Below are 12,828 nucleotides of genomic sequence, written 5' to 3' on the forward strand. Positions count from 1 at the left end.
TACCCATATATACTCTGGTGGTTTAAGCACAGTTTAGATGCATTGGTGGTGTCTGTTTTTCAGGTGTTGCAGTCTGAAGGACTTGTGTGGAGGGGAAAAACAGAAGACAATCCCATGATTGAGTCAAATGTAAGCAATGAGGATTTATTAGTTTGCTTCAAAGATTGTTACTACTGCCTCAGCTGATATCAAAATGCTGCATGGTGGTGGTAAATGAAGGTCAAAGGGTTTGTTGCCAGAAAGGGAGCAGAGGATGCTGAGGTCAGGATTCCTGACAGGAGAGAGTCACAAGCTTAGTTGACGGGATGAAAGGCACCCCTCTGATGCCACTGCATGTCTCTGATGCGCCGGACTGATTGGATCTGAGGAATCTGGGCTCCGAAATCAGTGGTGTCCTTGTACTCCCCCTTCTCAAACAGGTACTGATAGCCTCTGTAGCCTGGATACTGGTAGCCCACCCAGCTGGTGCACCACAAGCAAAGAGAGGGGAAACAAATGTTAGCCAATTAGAGGTCAAAGGGCATGTGGCAGCTATTTCTATGATATACAGCACCTGCTGAGAGGATGGACTCACGTGCCACTCTGGACCCGAACAGAAGAGACCTTCTCCTGGTAGCCGTGTGCGTGAAAGCTGGGGACATCATCATCTATGATTTCTATCTTCTTCCCTGCAAAGCTGGGGTTTTCGTAAAGGACAATCTTGTGCTCCTGGCTGTCCTGATGAATCAGAAGAAAAAAAAAATCAAGCCAAGGGTGAGATGTGAAGCAGCTGATTATGGGATGGAGGTATAAATTTGTAAATCTCTCTTACCACTTTAATGGGGCGGAATGCAACAATGGTGTCACTACGCCTGCTGTTGGTCCAGGAATCCCAGCGAGGATACTCGCCCTTCTCAAACACATACTGCTCCCCCTTACAGTTGGCCTGCTCATATCCCACCCATCTGAGAAGACAGAAAACAACAACAACAACCACAACAACAAATGGGGCTGTGATTGATGCAGGGGCTCAGCTGGAAAGATGGTTGGTTGTCTGCTTATCACACATTAAATTTGATTGCTTTTCTCTATTCCATTCCCTCTTTTTTTGGTCATTTGCTAGTTTTCTCTGTCTGTCTCTGACCCACACTCACGGTCCACACAGCACCAGTATGGAGCCCACTTTCTCCACGCCTGCTTCCTGAAGGTTGTTACAGGGACCAGTCAGCTCATGGCAGCGTCCCTGGAAGTTTTCCTGCTCATAGATAACCAGCTGGAAAAGAGGAAAAATTTCTTCTTCTTTTTTAGCTCTTGAAAGGAGTTGTGTTTTTTTGGAAGATAAACAATTGCAAATACGGAGTGCACAGATTTCATGTGAACTTATGTGAACTGGTCTCGCTGCCAGTGTGCGCCTGTCCTCCCTCACCTTAAACGCACTGGTGCCTGGCTGCTGCTGCTTGGATGCAGGACTCTGGTGGTCTGTGGCCATATTGAATGGATAAGGATGATGCTGAAAAGAAACAGGTAAAAGTATAATTCTGAATAATTTTGAGGTATTTCTGTAATTTTTTTTTTGGTAGCTTTTTCTAAAATCTGAGAAGCTGTTGATTGATTCTGTTTGCTGTTATTGTTCTAAGTTTCTAAGATTTAACCTAAATTACAGTGGCAAAAAGAAGACAAATACTGATAAATATATATATTAAATTTTTTTTTATAAAATACAGCGTGACGGACATGATCCCCTTACCAGTACCTGTCTGTGCCAGTGTGTTTGTGATGGCACAATGAGCTCAATATATACGGGACGCCCAGGGGTGGAAACTTTGCCAACAGCACCGAGAGTGTCCAAGCTGGCCGGCAGATCGGCCTGCCATAGGCCCAGCAGAATGAAATCAGGGGTCACTGTGCACCCCCACCCAACCCCACCCCACCCCACCCCACCCCGGAGTGTCACACTCCCACAAAGTTATTTCATTAGTTGTCAGTTTTGTCCAGCCAGTCATTGTTTGATGTCCTCATGATTCAGCACAAACAGTGCCAAGAGACCCACACCTACAATGAGCAGGGAGAGTGAGAGAGAGAAGGACGGTAAAAGATGGGTTTTACCGTGCTGGAGGGATGTGAATAACAGAAGAGATGCTGCTGAACATTTCCATATGTTTGAGTTTATTTTATTTTATTTTTTTACTGTATGGTGTTAAAAAATCAAATCAAATAAAGGCAGATGGTAATGCTGCTGGCTGCAAAGAAAGACAGCAGCTCTAAAGAATGGATTTATGACTTAAACCTGCTGACCATCTACTGGGAGCAATAAAACAGCTCCATAACAATCCATCTTTAACATTTTTATACTTTGGGACAAAGTTTTTAGACACTTCTATTTATACTCTATACTCGTATTTATTTATTTTTTTACATCTACTTTATATTGTTCACAGTGATTCAGATGAAACTAGAGTGATTTCCTACTAAAAATGTGCTCTTATTAGGTGTGTTTGTTATTATTATCATTAAGATCGGTACTTTCACCACAGTAGGATTTCAAATGGATGCTTGAAATGAAGCATCATGCTATCGAGGTGATCTTTTTATTGTTAGTGTTGCTAAAAGGAAACATTTTAATGAGATCATAATGTGCATGCATCACCACGGACAACAGATGAACTGGAGCTGAGATTTTTGGGTTTGAGGTTTTGTGGTGTTGCCTGATGGTCTGTTTCAGCGGTGGCCAAGAGCCTTTGCAGAATTACAATACCAAGCTGCAGCTTTTCAGGGACCTTAAAGGAACATATGAGGCTGAACCAAGACACGGTATATGATAAATAAGGATTATTTTGAACTGCGAATCATTCTAAGCAACTTTATTAGTGTCCAAGAATAAAGAAGAAGAAATTGAATTTGAATTGCTTATAATAAGTTCCCTACTGAGAGAGACCTCTGTTGTTGTGCGTGAAATCTGTTGAAGTCACTCTAAAAAGGATTTATTTGACAGCACTCATTGGACTGACAATGCTCAGAACAATGGAAAAGTCCAAGGAGCTCAGTGAAGATCTAAGAAAGAAAGCTAGATTTACACAAGCTGGGAAGATCTCTTAGAGCTAACAGTTAATCAGGTGTGACACCACTTTGCCAAGGTCTGAAAGAACACCCAAACTGTCACCCTCAGATGAGAGGAAATTGTTCACAATGGCCTAGAACAATTCAGAAACCACAAAGGATCAAATCTGTCATGAACCGGAAACTGCTGAAACCCCAGCGTCACTGTCTACAGGAAGCCAGTTTTACCTCGCCATGGACTGAGTGGTAACCAACCAAAGAAGAAGGCCCTGCTCCAAAATCAACACCATCAAGCTCAACTGTAATTTGCAGCTGCCCAAATGTACAAACTAAATGCCTTCTGGAAGTTTTATGGTCAGTCAAGACAAAGACAGAGAGCTTTTCTGCCACAATAACAAAAGGTATGGTTATGGGAGCAAAAGTCAGTCTTTCAAATGCTCTACCCAAAGTCAAGCATGGTGATAGCATCATCCTGTGGTACAGCATGACTCTGCTGCCAGTGGTACTGGTACATTGCACAAAGTGGATGGAATATATTCAAAGTCAATAAAGATGTATGCTGTACAAACGTTCCACCCTTGAAAATATTGTATACGACTTGTATTTCCAAAACACAAACACGACTCTTTCAGGGAACACATTACACAGACAGATAATGTAACACAGTTACATCCAATCATTAGAACCGAAGGAGTCCTGCAATCAAATCCAGTGACTGGCTGCTTTTATGAGCCAGATGGTCCGTCTGAGAAACAGTCAACGACTTTGTCGATTAAAGACATGCTGACTGCGACTGTTTTGTTGGGATGTTATGTTCACTTGACTACACTTGATGTAGTCAAGTGTAGTCAAGTACACTCAGGAAATGATTGTATGACTAATCAATAGTTAATTTGTTTTTCATGCGATTATGGGCAGTAAATCTGGGCTCAATATCCGGTTGCACACTCACAGGATTGACAAATCCTTGAGTAAAATTGCTTGCTTTCTGACAACAGTGAGGTTGTTTGTGGCTCATTTCAGATGTGTTTTGTGTGTGTGTGTGTGTGTTTGAAAGCCTCATGTTTAAGTGAAAATTCTAGTCCAGGGAAACGATGCTGAGGCAGAAATTGCCAGAATCTTCTCATGATCGCGTATGATTGAGTTATTGATGATCAGCTGCATGTTTTCTGCAAGTATTATGCATAAACTTCAGGTCTGTGTCTCTTATCTCTGCTCTCCCTCTTTTACATGATTAAAACTTTGCACTTTGTAGAAAAATAGAGAAAATGCTCCAGTCAGTGTTGTGAGGGAAAAGTGTGCTTTGTTTTAAAAACCGCATGCATGTGTGCTTTTACATTTGGACTGATTTTTTCTCTCTTATTATGCTAAACCTGAACTTAACACTAGTATAATAGTGTTAAATAGGTACACTGGAGTAACTGCATGCTCTCAGTGTTCACCTTGTGACCATTAACCACCAAATGCACAATGAAGACTAAGGGAAGGGAATGCAGCGCACTCTGTTTTAATAGCAAGCATACATACAGCATGACATCATTTCCATTTCTGTTAGGCAAACGCGTATCCACATATGCATTGAATAAGTCATGTGTTCCTAATGCTCGATGAGGTTTTCAGCTGTCTGACTAGAATAGGAAAACACATGCAATGAAAGCGGCACACATCTGCAGCTTATCTCGAGGAAAACTATCTGCCAGATGTAGGCTGCATTATCTCCACATAGATGTCAGTGTGACATCTCTGATAGTGTTTTTATTTTGTTTCCAAACCTTTAGTTAAAGCCATCTCCACCTTGACTTGAAGTACAACATCACCAATAAACTCCAGGTCAAACAACTTTTATTCGCCACTGATACATACATGGCACTCCTCACTGGGCACAAGCAGCGTTTGCCGTGGTTAGGTTAAGGCAGAGGGCAGGCACTGTCGGCAGCGTGGGGAAGGCTGTGGGAGGCAGGCGAGGGTCCTGCTCAGCTGGCTCCAGCTGTAGCAGGAGGGGCAGGAGGTGCTGGGGCAGGGTCGGGATCAGGAGCCGGAGCTGGATCGGGAACGATGAAACAGCCCCTCTTGTGCCACTGCATGTCTCGCACACGTCGGACAGACTGGATCTGGGGAGCGGGGGCCTCCCAGTCATTCCAATGCTTGAAATCTCCTCGCTCAAAGACAAACTGCCGACCCCTGTAGCCTGGGTACATGTAGCCAACCCATCTGGAGGAAGGAGAAACAGACAAAATGTGAGGTGTGTCGCAGAAAAACACCCAGAAGGCAGTGCGATGTGGTTTAGATAAGGGTGCGCTGAGGATCTTACGTTCCATTGAGAGCTTTGATGCTTGCTACACGGTCCTGAAAACCATGGCCCCACAAACTGGGCACATCATCGTCAACGATCTCCATCTTTCTGCCAGTAAAACTTGGATTCTCATACAGGTGCAGCTTGTGTTCAGCACCATCCTGAACACAAAAATTACACAAATGTCACCAGGGTGTAGTCTGAATGTGTGCGTGTGTTTGTAGACACTGATTCAGTAAAGCAATCATTTAAAATGTGTCAGGAGGTAAAAATACAACGGGCAAAGGTTACGTGTAAACAGCTCGTGTCAAATATTCTTCACATATCTGTGTGACTGCATCATGAGCTTTGTATGTAAACTAGTCACGCACCACTTTGAGTGGCCTTAGAGACAAGAGGGAGTAGCTGTTCTGACTGTTGGTCCAGGTGTCCCAGCGTGGATACTCTCCTTTCTCCAGAATAAACTGCTCCCCTGTGAACCCATGCCGATCATAACCCACCCAGCTGAGGGGAAAAGAGAAGATCCGAGTTTACCAGCATGACAAGCTTGCCTAACAAGTTATCTTCTACATTTTCTTATATGAATAATCTCACATGCGGCATTACTTACGGTCCTGACTCAACAATCACAGAGCTGACCTTCTGCAGTCCCTTCTCTGTCACATCTTTACACTCTGCAGAAAACTCTGCCTTGCAGCCCTGAAAATTTTCAAACTCAAACAGCACCACCTGGAAACACAGAAACAAAAGGCATTCCATAAACTAACACAGACTCCTTTCAGTTTCCCCTGGGAGCTTAAGATAACAGCCTCCATATAGAAAATAGACATGACATAGGCTGAGCTTAAAAATAACTCAAACTGTCAGGTTCAGCAGATGATGCAGGTACATCTGTGACCAATAGCTGGGCAGCGAAATACACCTGTATAAAGGTGAACCCTGGGAGCAGTTCTTCTATGAGCAAACCAAGTTGTTCCAGTACCTTGTATGTGGCTCCAGCTCCACCCTGGCTCTTCCCAGCAGCTAGCTGCTCCGGGGCACTTTGCTGCTCCGACATCCTCCTGATCCACTGCTCCTCCACTTTTTGGCAGCAGCACACACATAGAAAAAGCACCGTCCGTCACACATTCATACATGGACACACACACACACACACGAGAGAAGCTTAATGTCTAAGCTACAATTGTAGAATACATCCTTGAGCAGGAGGACTTTTTTTAAGCCTCAGCAGTAATAATTTACCTGATAAGAGTTTGTTTTTCGAGTATGAACACACATTTTCTTCATCACGTGCAATACTTAATAACAAACTCCACCAAACCTGAATCTTCCCCGGTGCAGCACCACTGAACTCCTTTGCAATGGCATTATTACACCATGGTGATTGATAAGTATGTGTCCAGTAGGAGGCTTTTACCTGGGTATGCCTGCTAGGAAGCTGTAGTGTCCCTCTTTTTTCGCTGCCACTTGGTGTTTGGTGGGGTTGAGCCATTAGACCGCAGGGATGGTGGGGGGGGGGTATTTATGGTTTATTTCTGGCCACAACAGCAGAAAAGGGGGAGCTGTTGATACAGCAAGTCTGTCGCTCACATTGTGTCCGTAACGCTGCCTCTCAATAGGCAGCTGTGTTGGCACACGCTGCCCTGCCTATCTGCCTGGCTGCCAGCAGGCGTTGTGTGTGGGCACACAGAGAGAGAGCCAAGAGGATTCAGCAAACGGCCCTACTCAGCATAAACACACACACACACACACTCATTCACCCAATCTCAACTACACAAGAGTTCCTCGTGCCTTTTTTGTGTACTAAAAATAAGTAACTTGATTCAAGAAATACCCAGAAGAATGCAGTTTTTCATGTTACATGAGGCTGTGACACAAGTCAAGTATATTTTATTAAGAATTTATTCACTTTAGGACACTGGCCAGTACAACACAGTGCAATATAGACCTTTCCTTTTGAATTTAAAAAAAAAAAAAAAAAAAAAAAAAGGGCATAAAAATTAACCCTTGAATTTTATGACAAAGTAAAACATCCATGTACATACACACCAGGGACAATCACTCTGAAGCCTCGATCAACACATTCACTTGCATTGCACGAGCAGGCCGACGATACAGAAGATGAGACCAGAGGGGAAGGGGTGGTGGTGGGTGGGTGTCTGTGCTGTAGTGCGTCAAGTGACAAAGTGCTTTACTGAAGCGTGGAGAAAGTAGGGAGATGGCAAATGTGGAGAGGAAGACGGAGATGAGGCGTAGCTGAAGTTCAAATGTTCACATTAGTTTGGTGCATTACAGGACTCGTTTACATTGTAGTGAATGAACCGTCCCCTTCCCTGGAGTAGTGTAAGTCAACATCTAGGTCCTCTGAACCAGTCAGCGAGAGCCAAGCCTGATGTGACAGCAAAGATTGTACATGCATGGATAATGAGTGACAAAAACGAAAGGGAAATTGCACATACTGGGAAATAAAAACAGTATTGTCAGGACATGATCGAGAAGTAGGTGAGTATGGCTTAAATTAGATGCTCGCAGCTACAATCTACTAAAGAAGGGGAAGATGGGCTGATTAGTGTTTTTATAAAAGACTGAGGAGTGTGTTTGTGCTGATTAGGAGTGTGCATGATTGACAGATACAAAGCTGCTTGTCCCATCCCTCTTACACATTGACAAAAAGATAAATCACAAAAAAATATATACACAGTATGCAGCAACTGCACCCCTGTTAGGTTGTGTAACTGTATCAAAGTGAACAGCTCTGCTGTAGTGATGCATCCTTTCCAAAACGAGTTCTCCACCTTTGTTAAATCAATGAGGATACAAATATAACATCTCCTGATTACAGATACTAACATGAGCAGCACCCCCGTGGACGATCAAGACCGTGGAGGTTTGTTCTCAATACGCAGAAATCATTAGTGTCTGAAATGTCATCCTATGGCAAAGTTTGTGTGACTCCAATCAGCAACCTCTGCAGATAACACATACATGGCTAGCCTGTACATTAGCTCAGTAAAGAGGAAACTGGATGCAAAGGATTGGCTGGATTGTCCTCCAGCATGCGATGAAGCTCGTCCAGGAAAAGGAGGTGCTGTGTCTTCCCGACTCCTCCTGGTCCCTCTTTAAAGTGTTCGTGTGAAGTTCGTTTTGGAGCCCCTGTGTTCAAGCATGAAATGGAGTAAGCAGACCAGCCTGATGTTTTTCCTCCATGCTCGTTTTTCTTTTTCCATAGGACAGAGACTTCCCCCCCAAAAAGGCACCATGCACATTTACCGACCCAGATGAGAAGAGAGAGAGAGAGAGAAAAAAAAGTGGGGGGGTTTAAAAAAAAACCAAAAAAAAAAATCATCAGCAGCTGTAGATTCAACCTCCTCCTACTCTCTGGGTCAAACGTTAAGGCTTCTGTTTCACACAGATTCATCTGTTAAGGCAACCTTCAGGAGACAGACAGAGATAAGTATGAGAACCGCTGCTGTTTATTTGTTACAAAACAAGAAGACACACAGAAGAGCCAAAAACCTAGCTCACCTTATTATTTACTTAGCTCTCACTTTCATACTGACTCAGGCGTTTCTTGGATTTCAGCTCTTTCAACCACTGGGGTGAATCCTCCTGGCTACAAAGTAAGATAAACGATGAGTCGACAAATTCTCGCAAGTATAAAATAAACGTTTTGTGTTCAGCTGATGTTGCTTACCCATTTTCTTTCCCGCCAGAGGGGGGCAGCACACGCGCTGCCCTGGGGAGAAAAGGGGACTTGGGAGAGCGAGACAGCTGGGAGGGAGAGGGAGCAGGTCCATCAGTTTGATTGTCAGAGTCCCCCCTCTTCTTCAGCTGTGCCTGACAGAAAAAGCGATGCATTACAAAGAGTTTGCTAAAAAGTCAGTGCGAGTTTAAAATAAGAGAAGGCTCTGTGAAATAAAACTGCAACATGACAAACAATGCCAGGAGGTGAACGCACAGTTCCTGGCTCACCTTTAAAGCTGAAGGGTCCATGCCAGGGAACAGGGCGACCCTCTGTGGCTGTGACGCAACAGCCGGTGCAGCATCAGCTCCTCTGGGCTTCTCCTCAGAGTCTGAGTCATCGTCTTTACTCTCAGCCTTTGCCTCTGTCGAACGGTGAGCACATATTAACAGGTACTTTCCACCAAATGTCCTGTAATCTCCCCCTAGAGCTTATGTGCAGCAAGTGTAGAAGCTCCTCCAGGGATTTTTAAATTTGCATTTCCACAACAGGGCTTCAGCTTTGGGAGGTTTAAGCAAATTAATTAAAACAAACAAGTAAAGATCTCAAATTCCCTTTGGTTATTGTTCGCAACAAAAATGAACCAACCCTGGTTGTCATGTTAATTTATTAGCCCGAGTATTTCCACCACAAAATACAAGGAAACCAACTTGCACCGAAATGCTGGTAGAAATATTAAATGGTTCCTGTTTCAAACTGAAACTTCCTGAAACTTCAACTACCCAGTGAGGACTTATGAATCAGATTCCTGGAATAAATGAAATTGATGTTCCTGGAACTGAATTCAGTCCACGGTCTATCGGGAAAAATTGCATTTAGGGGAACATCATAAGCCTTCTATTCCCTGGGAAAAGTTGTTGTGGTTGGAAAAGTTCTTTGTGTGATTTGGGAGCCAGTTAAGAGAGTGCAGGGAGGGAGTAGGGCTGCCACAAATTTTGATAGACGACTAGTCACCGATTATTTTTGCGATTAGTCGACTAATCAGATCATCATCCATTGGACGTAAAACGTACAGCTTATTGCACCGGCAGCATCTGCTCTTATATAACTATCATTAGCTTACAGCTTTAAGTGTTTAAGGTCTGTGCTAACTAAAAATAAAGACAAGATGATAGTTTATTAAATTTTAATGAAATTTGCAGATTGTTTCGGTGAAGTTTAATAAACTCCTTGCTATCTAAAATATAACAGGACACCGGAGTATATTCTCGAGCATCTCACACTTCTGATAATCAGCTGTCTGCTTGACGTTTATTCAGCTGTGTAAAAACTATAACTTTAATCTCAGCCAAACCGATTTACTCAGGAACAAATAAAATACTAAAAAAAGCCAAACAATAACATTTTTAACTTATCTAAGTGACTTATATATCATGTTTAACCTGAGTAACGAAAGACGGCGGTGGGTTTGAAAACGATTTGCCAGGAGTCCGGTGTTCTCACGGCTCTAGTGAGCCTTGCCCCCGGCTAACTATCGAGCTAGTGGGTAACGGACGTCTCTGAAAATGTCGGGGCGCTTTTGAGAATATGTGGTGTCCTGATAAACTGAGCAGATATTTGAGGTTTACACAGCTACATTCTCGCCTGAAATATGTTAAACATTTATTTTGTGACCCAGAAAGAATAATAAGAGTAATATTAAAACTAACCAGCTGCCGCCATTGTTGGAAACTGAGCATGTCACTACCCGATCCGTACCGGAAACCCGATCGGTACCCCGCATGCGCGAAAGGTTTCTACTTCCGGTCGTAGCGTTTTACGATAGTTATGGGTCAGAGTATCTGTTAAGAATAACAAGTATATCTTAAAATGTTTGCAATAATGAAGCATTTCAGTACAATGTAGACAAAATCGAAAAATAAAAATAAAGTTACGGATCAGGACTCTCCGATCCTTACTGCGCATGTGCAGATGTTTTCTTCTTCTTCTTCTGTTCGTTTAATGGCAGTTTACTCCCCAGTGAACGAGGATACCGCCACCTGCTGACCGAGCGAATAAACCCTATTATAAACTGAATTAGTGTCATTACAAACGTGTGTTAAATCTGATTTAGCGATAGTCGAGTGTGTTTATGCTTGTCTGTGAGGAGAGGATTGTTGGAATAGTGATGATGATGTGCGCTATCACTGTCAATTGTCAGTAAACACTTAATCTGGCTGATGAATCTACACGTGAGATATTACAAAGTCTGCATTATTAACTCTGTCATTAGGCGCCATTCTTCTTATTTTACGGCGCTGTTGCTCAATCAGGGGACGCTCTCTGTTGAGGAGAAAAGCATGAATTTCTTTGTATACGGATTATCCATTGTTTAAATGTCCCGGGCAGTCGAAAAGGAGGCAGAGCTGTTGAGAAATGCTAGGAGCTAACTGGCCGCTAACCGTATCATTCAAATATATTGAATGACGCAATGTTGGCAAAGAGAGGAAGTGACGTAAGATTTGCGCATGCGGGGTACCGATCGGGTTTCCGGTACGGATCAGGTAGTGACAGAGCAGGGCTGCCCTATGAATTCTGGGACACAGCTGCTTCTTCGGGGTTTAACGGCAGCTGGCATCCTTGTACATGCAGTGCTGCCATCTTCTGTTTCAGTCCGTTATTACACTCTTAAATCCTACTACTTATTCCTGTGTCTTTTGGGATCTTACAAAGCTTCAAACGACGCGTCGACTATTAAATCAGTCGTCGACGATTTTGATAGTCGACGTAATCGTGACTAGTCGACTAATCGTGGCAGCCCTAGGAGGGAGGTGAACTTTTGAGAGACTCTAGATTAAAGGCATGTATGGACAACAGAACTGCACTTTGGAGTCTGCATATCTAGAACCTTATTCATTCATGAGCAGTAATGAGTAGTAACCTGTGGAGTCTCTGTAGAGCCAGTCCTCAGTGGTTCCTCCCTCACCCTCTGCTTGTGCAGCACTCTGACGTGTAGCCCTGGTGGGTCGTGTCCGCGGCGCTCGTTTCTTCCCCAGCTGGGCTCTAGAGCGGAGCACGCTGGTATCTAACAGGGTGGTCGGAGCCTGGATATCAAAACACAAAAAGAAAACACGAGACAAAATGTATAAACACAGCATAATAAAGAAGACGTGTGTCACCATAGTGAAGACAGAGCAGACTTTACTGACTTAAACCGGCTCATTTGGTAACATTCAAAAGGATTGAGCTGTGTTTAGCACTTACGTCAGGGAAAGAGAGCGGCTGGCTCTCAGGTGGGGATGAGGGAGGGAGGCCATCCAGACTGCTGCTTTCAAACGGTGAAGCAACATCACCTGGTGTGTGTGCTGGAGTTGGCTTTTTCGGTGAAGGACTGAGATTACTTTCTGAGCTGGGAGTCGCAGGTGTCAGACTGTCAATGATTAGCATAAACAAGATCTTTGAAACGTCTGAAAACAGCTGCGTGGATTAAGTAACCACAGGATCTCATCATTTCATCAAAACCATGACAACAGTGAAAACAGTGAACCCTAGTAAAGTGAACTGTGTAGAGTGTGTGTTCAGACTTTTAAGAACTTACTCTCCTTTATTATTATCATCAGTGCTCAGTATTTTTGTGATGTTATGTTCTGACCACATGAGGTCAGTAATGGATCGCAAAGTAATGCAATGAAGCGAGAAGAACAATCTGTTGTTCCACCTGAAGTTATTTCAGCTCCGCTGTGGGTTTCTATTAAACCTTTACACACATTTCACTCCTGCATGCTGTTGCTACATAGGCAATATTTATTGGATTACATCATGTTTGGATTTCGTCTTT

General features: G+C 43.5%; 3 protein-coding genes across 5 annotated transcripts in view; all 3 read right to left on the reverse strand.

Annotated features, from left to right (window-relative positions):
- Positions 1-126: 126 nt before the first annotated feature.
- crybb2 (crystallin, beta B2) lies at positions 127-1,484 on the reverse strand. The gene is made up of 5 exons (XM_086312822.1): positions 1,406-1,484; positions 1,134-1,252; positions 812-944; positions 575-717; positions 127-462 (listed from the first exon to the last, which is right to left on the reverse strand). The coding sequence occupies exons 1-5, from the start codon at positions 1,466-1,468 to the stop codon at positions 294-296; spliced, it is 627 nt and encodes a 208-aa protein (XP_086168948.1). The 5' UTR covers positions 1,469-1,484; the 3' UTR covers positions 127-293.
- Positions 1,485-4,552: 3,068 nt separating this feature from the next.
- LOC147316717 (beta-crystallin B3-like) lies at positions 4,553-6,869 on the reverse strand. The gene is made up of 6 exons (XM_086313279.1): positions 6,747-6,869; positions 6,312-6,409; positions 5,940-6,058; positions 5,701-5,833; positions 5,348-5,490; positions 4,553-5,247 (listed from the first exon to the last, which is right to left on the reverse strand). The coding sequence occupies exons 2-6, from the start codon at positions 6,384-6,386 to the stop codon at positions 5,010-5,012; spliced, it is 708 nt and encodes a 235-aa protein (XP_086169405.1). The 5' UTR covers positions 6,387-6,409; positions 6,747-6,869; the 3' UTR covers positions 4,553-5,009.
- A 324-nt stretch (positions 6,870-7,193) lies between these two features.
- LOC147316718 (uncharacterized) overlaps positions 7,194-12,828 on the reverse strand; it is a 30,587-nt gene continuing 24,952 nt past the window's right edge. For all 3 annotated transcript variants that reach the window (XM_086313276.1, XM_086313278.1, XM_086313277.1), the window contains exons 8-13: positions 12,255-12,420; positions 11,932-12,094; positions 9,302-9,435; positions 9,024-9,166; positions 8,855-8,942; positions 7,194-8,760 (exon numbers count right to left, since the gene is read on the reverse strand). In XM_086313276.1, coding sequence (XP_086169402.1) covers positions 8,867-8,942; positions 9,024-9,166; positions 9,302-9,435; positions 11,932-12,094; positions 12,255-12,420 — 682 coding nt within the window. In that variant the 3' untranslated portion in view covers positions 7,194-8,760; positions 8,855-8,866. The remainder of the gene's footprint in view (positions 8,761-8,854; positions 8,943-9,023; positions 9,167-9,301; positions 9,436-11,931; positions 12,095-12,254; positions 12,421-12,828) is intronic.

This window comes from Aulonocara sp. 'chitande type north' Nkhata Bay, linkage group LG12 (assembly GCF_057382095.1).
Source record: "Aulonocara sp. 'chitande type north' Nkhata Bay isolate Kocher_YH1m ecotype deep benthic linkage group LG12, A_spYH_male_GT1.1, whole genome shotgun sequence".
In the NCBI taxonomy this organism is placed as follows: Eukaryota; Metazoa; Chordata; class Actinopteri; order Cichliformes; family Cichlidae; genus Aulonocara; species Aulonocara sp. 'chitande type north' Nkhata Bay.